The sequence below is a fragment of the Mustela nigripes genome, chromosome 2 (assembly GCF_022355385.1).
Source record: "Mustela nigripes isolate SB6536 chromosome 2, MUSNIG.SB6536, whole genome shotgun sequence".
In the NCBI taxonomy this organism is placed as follows: Eukaryota; Metazoa; Chordata; class Mammalia; order Carnivora; family Mustelidae; genus Mustela; species Mustela nigripes.
Window position 1 is genome coordinate 204,612,520 of NC_081558.1, and position 15,933 is coordinate 204,628,452.

At 39.0% G+C, this 15,933-nt stretch overlaps 1 protein-coding gene across 7 annotated transcripts in view; it reads right to left on the reverse strand.

Annotated features, from left to right (window-relative positions):
• Positions 1 to 15,933, reverse strand: part of GRIK1 (glutamate ionotropic receptor kainate type subunit 1) — a 390,406-nt gene that overhangs the window by 92,351 nt on the left and 282,122 nt on the right. For all 7 annotated transcript variants that reach the window (XM_059392234.1, XM_059392239.1, XM_059392232.1 and 4 more), the window contains exons 6-7: positions 11,842 to 12,015; positions 3,300 to 3,443 (exon numbers count right to left, since the gene is read on the reverse strand). In XM_059392234.1, coding sequence (XP_059248217.1) covers positions 3,300 to 3,443; positions 11,842 to 12,015 — 318 coding nt within the window. The remainder of the gene's footprint in view (positions 1 to 3,299; positions 3,444 to 11,841; positions 12,016 to 15,933) is intronic.

Below are 15,933 nucleotides of genomic sequence, written 5' to 3' on the forward strand. Positions count from 1 at the left end.
ATTCTGGTATTGCCTCTTCAAATTGTTTCTGGATATGATATTCATGTTCTGAGTATGTCCTAAAGTACTAGCTTATATGTTGCATGTGCTCTTCAGTTCCTTTGCCTGTTCATTCATTAATTTATTAGTTTATTCACTTGTTTGGCCTCTACTTGTTGGGTGTTCATTCCATGCTAAGTCTTCCTAAAAAACGGGAAACAAGACTGGAAAAGCACAGGTTGGAGATGGACATGTAAATAAATATGATGGTCTAACAACAAATATAATGGAGGTAAGAAACCAAAATTTATGAGTCAAGGTAAGCACATAAAGCTAGCTTTTGAGTTGAGACATGAAGGCCTTCCAGCCAGAGGCAAGAGAATCTGGTAGGAACATAACGGCAAGTTCAGGGAGCCCCAGTAGGTTTAGCAAGTGCTGGGGTTGGGGCAGGAGATCAGAGGGATGGCATAGGAGATAAGGAACCAGATCACTGGGGAGCCTGCAGATCCTGCTGATAAGCATAGGTTTTATCTCAGACATAGGATGGCTTCAAGGGAAGCCTGCCATTCCTTCACTATGTAGATTTTATATTAATACATAGTAAAACCACAACTTCCAGTTTGGGAGAAAATAGTACGCTGTAGTGCCACGTTAATGTTACTTGTATAATGGAGCCCTGGTACTGCTTATTGGGTGGGAATTTATAATCTCCTAATACATTTGTTTAGCAAATGCCCAGAGACATGACACTATAACACACTCTACCAGGTTTAAAATGTTCTTTAATTCTTCCTCTTTAGTCAGCCTGAAACTCTGAAGGATGGTTAGCTTGAAAGACTTGTCTGAAAGGCTTACTGATTCTAAATGATGTGTGAAGTTATCAGGGATTAGTGCACACACAACAATCTCTGAGCTCGGAAAATTTACCTCCTGTGACGAATTTGATCTTCACCCCATAAATTCAATCTGCTGACTTGCTCCTTTACATGATTTCTGTTTAGAGATTAGAAATCCTTTAGAAAGTGAGAGTCACTAAAAGAAAGGACCCGGGGAAGTTTTAGCACCACACGCCTGATTTCATGTTTCTTAATAAAACCTGATGTCTGCAAAGTTTTGTTGAATTATGTACTCCTTGAAAGAGACATCTACATTCTCGGACTTTTGCATGTTTTGGCCTGTCTCAGAATTCACTCTTTCGATCTTTCAAAAGACTGGGACACTGTTCCTGATCACGCCCGTCCCATATCTGCAGGTACCTATACCCTGCCAAGAGTGGCATATAGCACCATAACTCAGGAGGCAAAGAAGAAGAGCAATAAAATTTTTAATCTATGACCTGCCTCTCCTTTCAGCCCCCAACTGTGGAGACTGAGAATGGGGAATTTGCTCTTTGGACCAAAAGATCATAAAATGTTTTTTTGCTTTCAATGTGGTCCCTCATCTTGGAGTTCATTATTTCTTTAAACATCTCTAACTGTGGCTTGATAATTTTACCCTCTTATGCAACCTAAGTATAAGCAAAAAGGTCCTTGGGGTGCTCCAAGCGTTTGATCCTAAGCTTTCATGTGGCCTCCTGCCTCTTCTTGGGCTGGCAGGAGATGAAAGGAAACCAGCTGTTTTCTTGTTAAAGATCAAGGTGATCAGGACCTAGCCATGATTGCTGCAGGGAGAGCAGAGACTGGGCAATGTCTTTCCATTAGGCACAGTATGTCAGATTTGTGTAGCTGTCACAAAGGGTATTTCATTTCATGCCTATTTGTGATTTCTTTGTTGTTGTTGTTGTCGTTGCCAGGTTTAAATTCCTGGCATCACACTCAGTAAACTGAATGAGGCTATTATTAGCAGTCTATTCCAATTGTAAGAGAATAGCTAATATCTCAGATTCTTACTATGTTTCTGTATTGTTCTTCACACCTTATTTTTATCCTCACAATAATGCTATGAGATAGAAGGTGTTATTTCTGTTTCAGGAAAGAGAAAACCAAGATACAAGAATTTAAGTAACTTGTGTAGATTATATTGGTCATAAATGTTAGTGGAGCTGGGATTAAACCCAAGGAACCATCACAGGACTACGGTGAGATCAGAGAAGTTCTCAGGGGCATAAAACTTAAGGAAGCACTCCCTCAAAGTCTCCTATAAACTCAAACATGAGAGTGAGTGCCTCATTAAATCAGGTACCCAGGGTAGTCTTTGCCACTTGCCATACCCTAGATCCAGCTTTGTTCTGGAGCCCGAGTTAGTGTTAAACCTCATGCATATTGTGTCTCTTGTTTTCACCTTTATGGATCAGAGTCACCTGTCAATGGGAAAGCAGATTAAACAAACCACGAAAGGGTTTGTAGGTGCTTAAGAGACCAGCAGAAATGAAGCCCAAAATAGGACTTCTTATTCTTGCTTGGGCATTCTTCTCTTGCACTATGACCCTTCCATTCTTTTCTCTTAATGGCTCTGTCTCAACTCAACCTTCTCCAACGCAGAGGGCAATAAAGATGCTCTTTACCTGAGAGGTAAATTTCTGCATCTTATAGATAAAACATTAGAACAGCAGCGCAGAGTAGGGTATGTACTCAGTTAAGCCTTATTTCATTTTGTCAAGCCCAGACACACCCTGAGGTGTATGTTGATGTCAAAGATAAATCAAAGATACATGTATATGAGGAATCTCAGGGCCTTAGAGCAGGATCTGATGAAGAGAAGTCAAATTGTATCAGAGAGAAGGAAATGTAGGGGATAGTCCAGGATCCCAGAGTAATAATGAAAAACTCACCTTTGCCAAATACCCCATACTCTTGAAAACCTTTTAGTACACTTGATAAGTTTTGAATAGATTGGACTTTTCTGGTTTGCTGGCAAATGGCAAAATAATTATTATATTATTAGAACAAAGAGGTTCTTCTATTCAGTCCTATATAATATGATATTTAAGAAACCACTGGAATTATGGGCTGATAGTGTGAGAACTATCCCTGGTACCCTCCAGTGATGGGCCAATGCACTCTTTGATTTGGGGCATGGAATAAGCACCTATGAACTTATGAACATATGTGGAGGAGAGCCAGCAGCAACTGAGACCAGAGCTGAGATAAAGGAAGGTGAATGTTATGATCCAGTAGCTTCTTTGAACTTCTCAACATCATACTAGAAAATTCCTGGTCAACAGACTTTTATCAGTGAAATCCTAGCAGATTGGATGATGATGGATTCTCCTTGTTTATAGATATCATGCCCAACAGAGCCGTGTAGGAAGATCACAGTAAATGAACAAGTCAGATCACTATGGCTAGGAAAGAATTGAGCCATGAACGAGTAGCACTTGCCTCTTTGATTAAGTTCATAAATCTGGGTCCAAGACGCCATGGTTTGTGTCGATGACACTGCAAGGAGCTGACAGTCAGCTGGGAAGCCCGATGGGAGGCAATGGCCACCATGTACACCGCATCATACATCAGAGCTGCTTCAGTCTGTGGAGGAAAACACACACCACATCTTCAATTTCACCTTTGTTTCCCTTCCTTTACCTGCATAATCATTCTACCTGCTTCCTTATCTCCTACTTGTCTGATCTCAATAGCTATTTATTCTCCAGCTGAATAGTTTTCACTCTCTGATAACTGTTTTTTCTCTAAAATAATACTTCATACTTCACAGTAAATTGAAGTGATAGCTCTGCTTTGTTTTGAGTTCTTAAAAAGACCCAAACCCCTCACATCAGCCACAAAAGACTTGATTTGGGAAACAAACATTTTTTGGAGCACCTTCTATGTTAAGCACAGTGTTAAAATCAACCACATTGAGTTAGAAGATACTAAACCTCAACATTTCAATATCAGATTTTGTGTCTCAGGATTTATATCTATTTATATATTTATTTACTTGTTTCTATTTGGTAGAAAATAATAGCTTCAAGCAAAACTAATAGGTAATTTCCAAATAGGTATAGATGTGTTGGTCACTTCCATTTACTAGAGTCAAGGAGGTTTGAGTTGTGGCATCAAATCCAATAGCAAGTTGTGGAAGACCTTTTGAAAAACAGACCTGTGTAACTTGCTTGGAATATGCCTGCCTTTGTCAGCACTTGCTTTTTGATAAAGAGTGTAAGTAGTCCTTGTTTGGGGGGGTTGAGCATCTCATTCTTCCCTTCCTCATGAAGTTTCTCTTATTTGAAAAATTTCACACAAGATTGTTTGCATTTTATTTTTAAAAATTGCCCTATGGTTTTCTTTAAGGATAAAATTGCATAATACCTTCAACATTTTAGTTAAAGGTTTTCACTGAACTTCATTTGAAATTCTCAACAAGCTCCCCAAATCAGAACAGATGGTAAAACTACTTAGGTAGAAAAACTGACCCCCAGACAGGATATTGACTTGTGTAAGGTCCTACATTAGTCGACAATTGGTAGAGTTAAACCTAGAATCCAGGTCATAGATCAAAGATCTTTCCCCCCCCCCCCCAGAAATCTTGATTTGCTCAACATTTACTATGCACTTATTGAGAGCATGTTTTAGTGGAAGTGGAAAGAGAGGGTAAGAGCTACTACATCTCACACTTTAACCATATGTGACTCCAGAGATTATCCCCACTTTAAATCTATACCCTGTGCAATCTCTACCATTGCATTTTCCATATACATTTATAGTGGTATGGGTTTCTCAGTAACAATGTGGGCTGTGTGAATGCAGAAATGTTCAACTTCATGCTTTAGTGGTTATCACAGTTAGCTAGCACATAAATGATATTTAAAGTTGTTTAATAAATGTTTGCTGAAGGAATTGATATTATTGCATGCCTCACAATAAAATACATTTTTATGAAAGCTGTATAACCCCAAGGTTTTAAGATGTACTTCTAAAATAAATTGTCTCACTTATATGATTGACACAAAGAAGTTAGATCTATCAGTCGTGGTGCTGGTGGTGATTGTTAAAGCTTAAAAATGTTTTGCTTTTTTCAGTTCAAAACTGGTGTATAATCAGTTTCATAGATAAGAAAACAGAGGCTCAGGAAAATTAGGTGATTAGTCCAAGACCACTCTGCCAGTCACCTGCCTGGCCAGGGATTGAACCCATGACTATCTGATTCTAGTACCCATGTTCTTCACTACTCTGCTATGCTAACTTTGTGTGTTGAAGGAGAGCAATCCATTGGCAGAATGAGACTTTCTGAAACTCAATTAATAATTATAGGTGACTTTTATCAAGTTCTTATTAAATGTAGGGTACTGCTCTAAATACTTTTTAAACACTGAATCTTCACCATAACCTTTACTCTTTATGGATAAAGATATGACCAGGTTAACTGCGTCCCCAAACTGGCTGTGGGAAGATCAAAATTCGAACTCGGGAATTTGGTGCTAGGGTTTATTTTCTCAACCATGAAGCCGAGCTGCTTCTAAAGCAAATATTTGTCTGATGATTTAATAATGACAGTAATACTCAATTATGGTGAATGTTCATGGACAACTTACTACGCACCAGGCATGTTAACCATTCTACACATCTTGTTGCCTTAAATTATTGAAATCATGCCTTTAAATAGGTATTGTTGTCCCCATTTTACCAACAGGAAAATGGAGACTTGGGGAAGGAACTTTAGGAAATAACTTTGATAACTTGTCTAACTTACCAGGCAAGTGAGAATTTCAACTCAAGATGTAAACTTAGATTTTGGAACTCACGCTCTTAATTGCTATGCTATTGGGACCTGGACCATTTTAGCAGTGGAATATACTTTTTTTTTTTTTAACAATTTTGTATGTATGTTCACTAATAGACTAATTGAAGGATTTGTTGGGAAGGCCGAGGAGTGAAGTTTTGATCTGACTTTTCCATAAGCTGGGCTCAGGAAGGATTTTGACTTTCTTTGTCAAGGCTGCTTCCACACTGGGCTGGCTAATAACATGGCTCAAAACCATGGGCCTGATGAGTGCTTTTCACATTCAAAGAAGAAAACCATTTATTGTAAAACCATACTTCCCTTTGACATGTAATGTTTTCTTAGATGGAGGAGACATGTCTTTACCTATTTTATAACACTAATAAACCACCCCTGAATTTCTTTCCCTTTTTAGTTCTGTGCTGGAGGCCAGCTTATAGAGCAGCAACTTTCAAGCTCTTTTAGGTAAATATAAAAGAAATTGGCCTGTGTTTCAGATTTTATTTTTCTGAAAGTGTTTATGCTCACATTTTATTTATACCAAAATCCTGAATGAAACCCCATTACTCAGTGTTCCTAAGAAAATCTCTTCATAACCGCATGGATCATGAAGCAAGCATATGAAAAGCAGTCTCACACCATGTTCAGTTATCACAACAGTGGGCAGTAAACAGTTAACTCAGCAGGACTGGAGTAGTCACACTCTATGTATTCTAAAGAAGGGACTGGTTTTTAACTGGTTTCTGGGAGATAATGTCTGAAACCTTGGACTATTCTGCTGGATCATAGTATTTCTATGGGGTAATGGACAATGTTAGATAGTTTAACAATATGATTTATGGTGAATGCTTATTTTTGTTCACCTAGGGCCCTGGGCTGTATCAGTTTGCCCTCTGGAATGGCTAAAGACTGAATAACTAAGGTTAGTAACAGGGCTGTTCTATGCTTATGTGACTGACTGACATCAAAGGCTTGGGAGAGTTTCCTTGGTTGGCAATGCTTCGTACATGTGGTCCCACATTATTGCTGTAGAGATTAAAGTACAGTCAATACAAATTTCCTGGGACCGGACCACTGTCCTGTAGCTCTCACATAATTATTATGTGGGAAAATTATGTAGTTCCCACATAATTTCTCCTGGACTTTGCCCTTTGCAACTTTTTCCTTTGCTGATTTTAATCTATATCCTTTTATTGTAATAAACTGTCAACTACGAGTTTAACAGCTCTTCTGATTTCTGTGGGTCTTTCTACCAAATCATCAAACCTGAATATGGTCTTGGGGACCCAGCACAATCCAGTAAGATGTGACCCCTTAGGAATGAGGACTAACAGGATATGGCTCTATAGGCTCCTTACATTTTGCTGCCTTCCTGGTATATAAAATTGTCGGAAACAACTGGAGGACATTGGAGTATTGAGGGAAAAACTTAGTCTTTGTGGAGCAAATGGGCAAAAAGTATAGGTTTCCCATCTTCTCTGGAGACAGAAATATTCAGTAACCTGATATGGATGGGCAAGGTAGTTTTCTAAAAGAGAAGCTCTCCCAAAGAACACCCATCCCCATCATTTCCTAAATGTATTCTTTCATGGATTCCTCTTTTAAAATCCAAATATCTTACCCACAGCATAGAGCTAGCAGGAATTTGTCTCAGTATGAATTAGCTAGTTTCCCTTGTTGGGGTCAATGCTGCTGAGGAGTCAAAGTGGTGGGAGAGGCAGTGAATATCCTGGATGCTGGCAAGAGCAACCCACAAGTAAACTGGGTGTTGGAAATGGTCTGGGGAAGGGAACAACGATATGATCAAGTACTCACAATCTAGAAATTCAGTAATTAGGGCAGCAACTCCAGTAGATCCAGTGAAACGTGGCACAGAGGTTTACCTATTTTTACTTCAATAAAAGTTTTTCAGCTTTTGAAAGAGACAGTGAAAAATTGGGAAAAGAGGGCCATATGTGAAGTTGGAAGACACCCCTGGGTGATTCCACTGGTCACACAAGGTCACACAGATCCCCGGGAAGGGACGATCTTGGAGTACACGCACAAGTCAAGAAATGCGTCTCTTGTAAACAAGTAAGTATTCTGCCTCTGCATTTCAGAATGTCTTTTGTTCCTTTATTGACTACAAACTGGCATAGCAGCAGGTACCATCAAGTAAATTCAATTTTATGTCCTGGAGCTTTTGTATATATTATATAATTTGATTTGTAAAGTAACACTGTAAAGTATTATTACACAGATTTACAGATAAGCAAGGAGCTCAGAGAAAAGAAATTTCAGAGAGGCTCCATAACCTAGTCATGTCATTTATTTATTCAGTAATTTAGTCATTCAGTCCATTGTCTTTCATTACTGGAGCAGCAGTGGACACTTAGGTGCACACTCAAAGGTCCACCTAAGACCTCTTAGATCATGATTATAGGAAATGCTCAGATGTAACATAAGGTTACTGACTAAACTTGATTCTGTGAATGCATCTGAAGAAACGGGAAGGCCAAGGACAGATCAATGTTGTGCTTTTTCTATGATTCCTCTGAACTATTGAATCATACACAATTTTTGTTCTCATTCAGAGAGGAATCCACCTAAAAATGGGCTACCCATTATCCCCATCTTGCCAAAAGCTAACAGACTGAATCAGCCCAAGTGCTAAGAGAAATGTAAGCGTAGTGAAAAGAAAAGTAGATTTTGTAAAATTACTCCAAACTTCTATGGCGTTAATGAACACTTCAGTTGATAAAACATTTTCTTTTTTTTAATCTCAAGATGTTTTAAATAATGAGTTTCACTATTTTTTAACTCTATTGACTCAGTACCGGGTTTCTTAATTAACACGATTTTAACCCAGTTTTTAAAGTCAATTTTTTTTTTCTTTAATTATACCTATGACATTTAAGTCTGGAGTCAAAACTCCAACGGGGGCGTGATTTTCAAATTTGGATGTGTTTTGACATGTATAATATTATTTGAAGGTATTTTTAGTGTACAATGTTCCAAGAAATTTCTAATAGTTAAAATATGAAAGAGGAAATTAGATAAGTAGGTGAAAGACAAAACACATGGGTATTTTTAAACATATATTTTTTATATTTCTATATTATATATTCATACAGGCATCTATATATGTATGTAGCACATGCAAAATATAACTATAAAGGGCAACAGGAAAATTTGCCTTGGAGTATAGTGGTATAATGCATATGATTTCAGAGAATACAACTCTATTCTAGTAATGGCATTACTTAAACATCAATAGTCGTTTGTCTAGGCTAATTTTTAAGATACTCATTACTTTAGAATAATCTCTGTCTAAACTACACATGCCTATTTTTTATTTATAGGAAATCTCTTTGGACTTTTACAGATTTATTTCAGGGTTATATGAATATTTTTCATGTAACATCTTGGTCTTAGCAGAAGCTTAATTCCTATTTATTTAGCATTAGTTCCCTTATTAGATACATATTTATTAAAAGCCTGCTTTGCACTGGGCCTTTTCCAGTGCTGGAGATAAAGCATATCATGAAAAGATAAAGCCTCTGTCCTCATGGAGTTTATATTCTTGTAGAGGAAGGCACTTAGCAAACAAATTGAAATATAGCATATAAGGCCACAGGGCTACAGAGTGAAGGAAAACAAGTCATGGCAGAGAGAAAAACAGTCCTCTCTGCTGAAATGCATTCAAGCAAATGTGAATAGGGGAGGGTTTTAGGCAGTGAGAGACACCAGAAAGAGTGAACCATGGGATCTGAGAAATACAGACCCACTGGAATTGAAACCACGCGGCTTATCATCAGGAAGGTAGGGAAGAAAATGGTTTGAGTACAGAGGCAACCTGAGAAAAAATATTTGTTAGATTTGAGCCCCAGCTTGGGGACACGGCATGTGCTCTCTTGACTCACACATGAGTCCTCTGGATACCTTTAAACCTACCCTTTAAACTCGCTGTGACTCAGTTTTCACATCCCCAAATTGGCCCCCTTTACTAGAAGCCAAAATGAAACTGCTAACTTCAAAACAGCCTTTCTGGGGAAATAAAGGTCAATATTAAACTTCGTGGGATCAATTTCAAAACTATTTATTTTCTTTTTATTGTATCTGTATGAGATGACAGATGCTAACTAAACTAATTGCAATGATCTTTTCACAATATATGTAAGTCAGTCTGTATCCCTTAAGCTTACACATTGAAGTATACCGATTCTATCTCTGTAGAGCTGGAGGGGAACTGATCTGCATTCTAGTGGGGGTTGTGTTCTACCACTTTTTTTGACTAGTATAGACATAAACTGATATATCTACTCTCCCCACTTTTAGTGCCCTGGTGAGATCTTCTCTTCTGTTCTGATAAATCTCCATTTCCTTTTTCTTTAGTTTATAATAAAAACAAGAACAACAACAAAGCCTAGAAATCCTTTTCTTAGGTAAGAAGACGGTAGTAAACTTTAGGCCAAATAAGACCCCTTCCATCATTGGGACTTGGCTCTACCATGCTTCCTGCCCATAGAACTGCCATTTGCCCAGGACATCAACAACAGTTCTGGGGGAGTAGCAGCACCCCATGCCTGGCCTGAGTTGGTGTGACTTGTAGGACCCTATTCTTTTTCAATGATTCTCTTCATCTCAGTGAATATGTATAAACTATCCTGTCAGCTCCGTATAACTGAATGCAGCAGATGCTTTTTTTTGGTAAGTTAAGCCACGCTTAGGATGAATATTTAATGTTTGGCATGAATTGATAATCTGTGTTAACACAGCTCCAAACTCTTATTAACTTTTTTAGTGGTATATACCAAGGGCAGGTAACAATTACTAGAGATCTCAGCCTGTGACAGAAATCTCACTGGGATGCAAGATGGGTGGGCAGAGGGCTTGAGCCATATTTGCATTCACTGGAATTACAAATTCAAGAGGAAGAAGAGAAAAACCAGTATTCCAGCATAACTTTCTGTCTCTGTTTTTTTTTTTTTTTTTCCCTTTCTCTCTCTAGCTTGCCCCCTTCCCTTTCAGAGGGTCTGCTATTTCCCTGGATATTCTTTATTTATTCCTATTCAAAGCAATATTTCAAATCAACCAAGGCTCATTTGTATCAAAATGCTTTCCATCATTATCTCTCAAATCACTTTGCACACTTTAAGATTTATTTCAAGTTTGAAAAACAGTCAGGGAGCTTGAGCATGGAATCATCCAGAACTACTTCATTCATGCATTTATTTATTTTTTTTCTATTCATTTGCTTCTCATAAAAAAAAAATGGTAGAAAAAGAAAAGAAATGCCAAGTTCATTTCTCCACAAGATGATACCTTTCAGTTATCGGTAAATTGTATCTTAAAAGCAAGAGTGCTTCTCCCGATGATGGGAACAAGAATGAAATACTATGCCAATTTCAAATGCTATTACCTGCCCATATTCCCAGTATCTTTCTCTTTAGATTACATGATTCCTACATAGAAAGCTTTTTTTAAAAAAAATTTCCTGCTCTTTTCTTCATCACGCAGGGGACTTCATTAGAGAAATAAAGCCAGGGGAGGTGCCTTTGACAACGAAAGACAAATGATGCTAGCGAGAAGCTCTCTGATGAGGCAGTTTGAAATTTATCTGTTCAGCAGAGTACCTCTCCCTTGTCAGAAGGTGGACCTGGCATCTGCTTCGAGAGTGACATATGGCCGGTGTGAATCACTGTCAATGTCTGCAATGTTTCCCTGTGCAGACCCAGGCAGGAAGAATGTGAACGCACCGACGTATGCGAACCTGGCGTTTGTCCATGTGTGCCCCACTCGTTGAGATGCATAAGAAATGAGGGAGGCAGAATGGTTCTGGATCACCTGTGTAAGCTCCACGTCTTTCCCTACCCCCCTTCCCAGGGCCACACTTCCAGGCCTAAAACTCTTTGGTTTCTGCTTTGTCTCCATTTGGCTGACAGTGATGGCTAACTCCTGTTAACTTTTTTTAATGAATGAATGAATTAATTAATTAATTTAGGTCAGAGGCACATATAGTCAGAAAGCTGAAAACAGAAGTTTTTGGTAGTAGCCCTGCATAGGCTTTCAAATCACCTAAGAACTTTACTCCTTCTTCTCTCATTCAAGTCAAGGCACGGGTTATAATACTTACTCACTCTATAGAAGGCATATGCAATTCTTATCCTAAACCCTAAGGAATTAAAAAGTCATCACAAATGATTTTATTTTAAGTCTACTTACTGTCATCATGCCATCCAAGAGGCCAGTCTCTGGCCTGGGGGGGGCCTGTAGTCTCTCCATGGACCACTTCTCAATGATGGACGACACGTGAGGGTTGTCAATATTAAGCAGCCGAAACCCAGTCATGTTCACACCACTGTACCTATAGAGTTCCAGATCTAAAGCAAATAAGTCCTGTGCAGTATTAAAAATGATAAAAGTAGCGTTAACATTTTCAATGTTCTTTGTGTAAAACAGAATAGTGATTGCAGAAGCAACAGGTAAATTAACATTAAAATGGCAGCTGTCCTCACACTGCTTCATCAAAGAATATTTCCTGCTGTTCTTCCCTTGCACACTGCTTGGGAAACTCTAAGGTAGCGAGCATTTTCATTTGTCCTCTATTTTTTGCAATACTATTAGAATTCGGATGAATCAAGAAGAAGAATTTGGCTGTTGATTATTCGTATGTCCTTGGGAATAGGTTACAGTATTCTGAGAAGTTATAGTTCTGTTTTAAAAATATAGTGTTTGGGGGTGTTGTAAGGGAGTGGTAAGTTGTAAGGGATTTATTTTATAGATGAAGACTGAAGTTCTCAGTGGTGATGTGAGTGGTCCACGGATGACCCACTTGTCAGCCTCTTCTCCATCACTTCTTGCTGCCTCAGATCTTGTAAAGGAGACGAAATTTGGAACTTGCCCCTGCATGTGACAGGAAGATCACTTCCAGGAGGAAAAAAATACCATTCCCTGGCTCATTGACCCATGCCCCATACAATGAGGGCATGAAGAACATTCACTGGACAGAAGCTCTCAATAAGAAGTGAAGGGTTCTCCTTCCTACCCTGTTGGTGGGAATGCAAGCTACTGCAACCACTCTGGAAAACAGCATGGAGGTTCCTCAAAATGTTGAAAATAGAACTGCCCTATGACCCAGCAGTTGCACTACTGGGTATTTACCCTACAGATATAAATGTAGTGATCCGAAAGGGCACGTGCACCCAAATGTTTGTAGCATCAATGTCCACAATAGCCAAACTATGGAAAGAACCTGATGTCCATCAACAGATGAATGGATAAAGAAGATGTGGTGTATATATACAATGGAATACTAAGCAGCCATCAAAAGAAATGAAATCTTGCCATTTGCGACGACGTGGATGGAACTAGAGGGTATTATGCTTAGCAAAATAAGTCAATCAGAGAAAGACAACTATCATATGATCTCCCTGATATGAGGAAGTGGAGATGCAACATGGGGGGTGGTTGGGGGGTAGGAAAAGAATAAATGAAACAAGATGGGATAGGGAGGGAGACAAACCATAAGAGACTCTTAATCTCACAAAACAAACTGAGGGTTGCTGGGGGGAGGGGAGTTGAGAGAAGTGGGGTGGGGTTATAGACATTGGGGAGGGTATGTGCTATGGTGAGTGCTGTGAACTGTGTACACCTGGTGATTCACAGACCTGTACTCCTGGGGCTAATAATATATTATATGTTAACAAAAAAAAAAAAAAAAAAAGTGAAGTGCTCTCTTCAAGGAATAAACCGGAGCTTAGAGTTGTGTGAACATGAGTATCGTGACCATAGAACTAATTCCCCTTCAGGCAAAGTTTCAGGGAGAAAAGTTTAACCCACTTGCATTTTCCATTACAGATGAGGCTGAGTATAATCCAGAGGCTTATGTTCATTTATATTTATTTTGTCAAAGATTTTATTTATTTATTTATTTGAAAGTGAGAGGTTAGGGACAGAGGGAGAGAGAGAGAAGCGGACTCCCCGCTGAGTAGAGAGGGACTCAGGACCGTGGGATACTGACCTGAGTCAAAGGCTTAAGCTTAAGATGCTTAAACAACTTGCCTTCGCTGATTCCTATATAAAATGATATAAAAATTTCAAGTTTCTTCTGGTGAAGAAAGGTTTCACTCTAACATATGTCATTAAAAATATCTCACATTTAAAATAAACCAAACTTTCAAAATAACATTTAATGGGAATAAAAGGAGAAAATCTTCCATAAAAGTTTAGTAACAGTGTAACTGTTTTGTGAAAGTGCAAGGCAAGATACTACAGGATCAGGGGCGGCTGTGCTTCCTACGGAAAAGTAGCTTCAGAAACACCTCATGATCTGTATTTGTAGAAGATATGCACAGATTTGTTCTTTTTAATAATTCTTTACCCTGCTTCTTTCCTAAGATAACATTGGATTAGACTGTAAAGCTTTAATAGGGAAGATCTGTGCTCCTGGCTCAATATCAGAAAAGCGTTCTGCCTTCTAAATTGTTCTGTTTTCCACCCTTATACTACGTAACTTTCTTTCTTCTTTAAGTTTTGTCAATACTCATGGGCTAGAATGGTAAGAATATAAAACGCATGGCACAATGCAGACAAAACCCAAGGAAAATGTTTAAGGAAGCAAATTTAAAGAATAAGACCCTAAAGGGAATGCCTTTAGCATGCTCAATGAGGAAGGAAAGTTGCTTCAACTACAGGAAGGCAGAAAATTCCGGGATGCAGATGGAACCCCTCACAGGCTCCACAGTACTTAATGAGGTGCGCTCAAATAAATACAATACACAGGTACAAAATTAGGTTGGCGCACAAATTGAGCTTCCTATGCAGTATAGAATATGGCAAGTCCAGGATCTGGTTTGTAACATCTGCTTGTCAATGAAGGATGAAAAAAGCAAGACTGTGAGGGCAAGTTGTTTGTTCCGAAGGGTCTCCGTGAAGACCAGGCTTTTAAGATTTTATTGTCTCAAATCTCAACAAAACCAGCTCTTAGGAGTGTGTACAGTAGGATGATAGAAAGTTCTGAGGCAGGTGTCCATGCTGTCTTGAGCAGAACCTTCATGGGGTTGGGGGAAGGGCTGTCCTTGTGACCTAAGTAAGATGCTTTTAAGTTCTTAGGGGTTTCTTCAACTGTTAGGATATCAGTGAGGGAGGGACGATCATGGAAAGTTTAGTTTAAGATTTTTCTGCCCTGCATCCCACTCCATTACCCCAAGCTCTGGAACAGTGATGCTTTTGGCACCTGCCCTGGAACATTGGTCTCCTGGTCCCAGAGATACTTGAGCGATACATACACTGCTTCCATCAGTAGTATGTATTCAAGGACAGCTGCCTGGTTCTTGTTCCAAATTATTTTATTTCCCTTACTCACCAGCTTACCTTGCCAGTTTAATTTCGTAAAATAAACTCTCAGGAAATTTCCCAGAACCTAGGTAGATTGCAGTCAACACACCACTACAGATTAGCAAAGAAGACTGGTTAGGAGGGGCGCCTGGGTGGCTCAGTAGTTAAGCATCTGCCTTTAGTTCAGGTCATGATCCCAGGGTACTTGGATGGAGCCATGTGTCAGGCTCCCTGCTCAACGGGAAGCCTGCTTGTGATCCCTCTCTCGCCATGTCTCTCTCTGTCAGACAATACATTTTAAAAAATTCTAAAGGAATTTAGGGGCACCTGGGTGGCTCAGTGGGTTAAGCCTCTGGTTTGGCTCAGGTCATGCTCTCAGGGTCCTGGGATCCAGCCCTGCACTGGGTTCTCTGCAGGAGCCTGCTTCCCCTTCTCTCTCTGCCTGCCTCTCTGCCTATTTGTGATCTCTCTCTGTGTGTCAGGTAAATAAATAATATCTTTAAGGAAAAAAAAAAAGGTTGGTTATGTGTTTTTTTCTCCTATGAGAAAGTGAAGTCTGTGTGTGTCTGATTTTTAAAATTGAATGAAAGCTATTACATCATTTTGATATGTTAAATACCCTAAATCATTCTTCCTTGATATGAAAATCTCAAAATTTAGGGTGTTATAGTCTCTTTTGAATTTCTTAGGTTCAGAACCATGATTCTTCTTCTTCTTCTTCTTTTTTTCTTTTTTTTTTTTTTTTTTAGTGGTGAAAAATGTTCGCTGTGCAGAGCACCTCCCATGCTCCTTTTCTTGATGATCTTCAAAACACCTGGTCGGTGACCCCGACTAACCTAGCTATCTACTGGACACAGGCAGGAAAATCATATAAGATCAAAACAGCTGAGATACACTAGTGTGCCTTCTAATGTATATAGAAAATGTAGATGATTCTTCTTTATGACTCGTTTGTACTTTGACAGCTTTTATTTAATG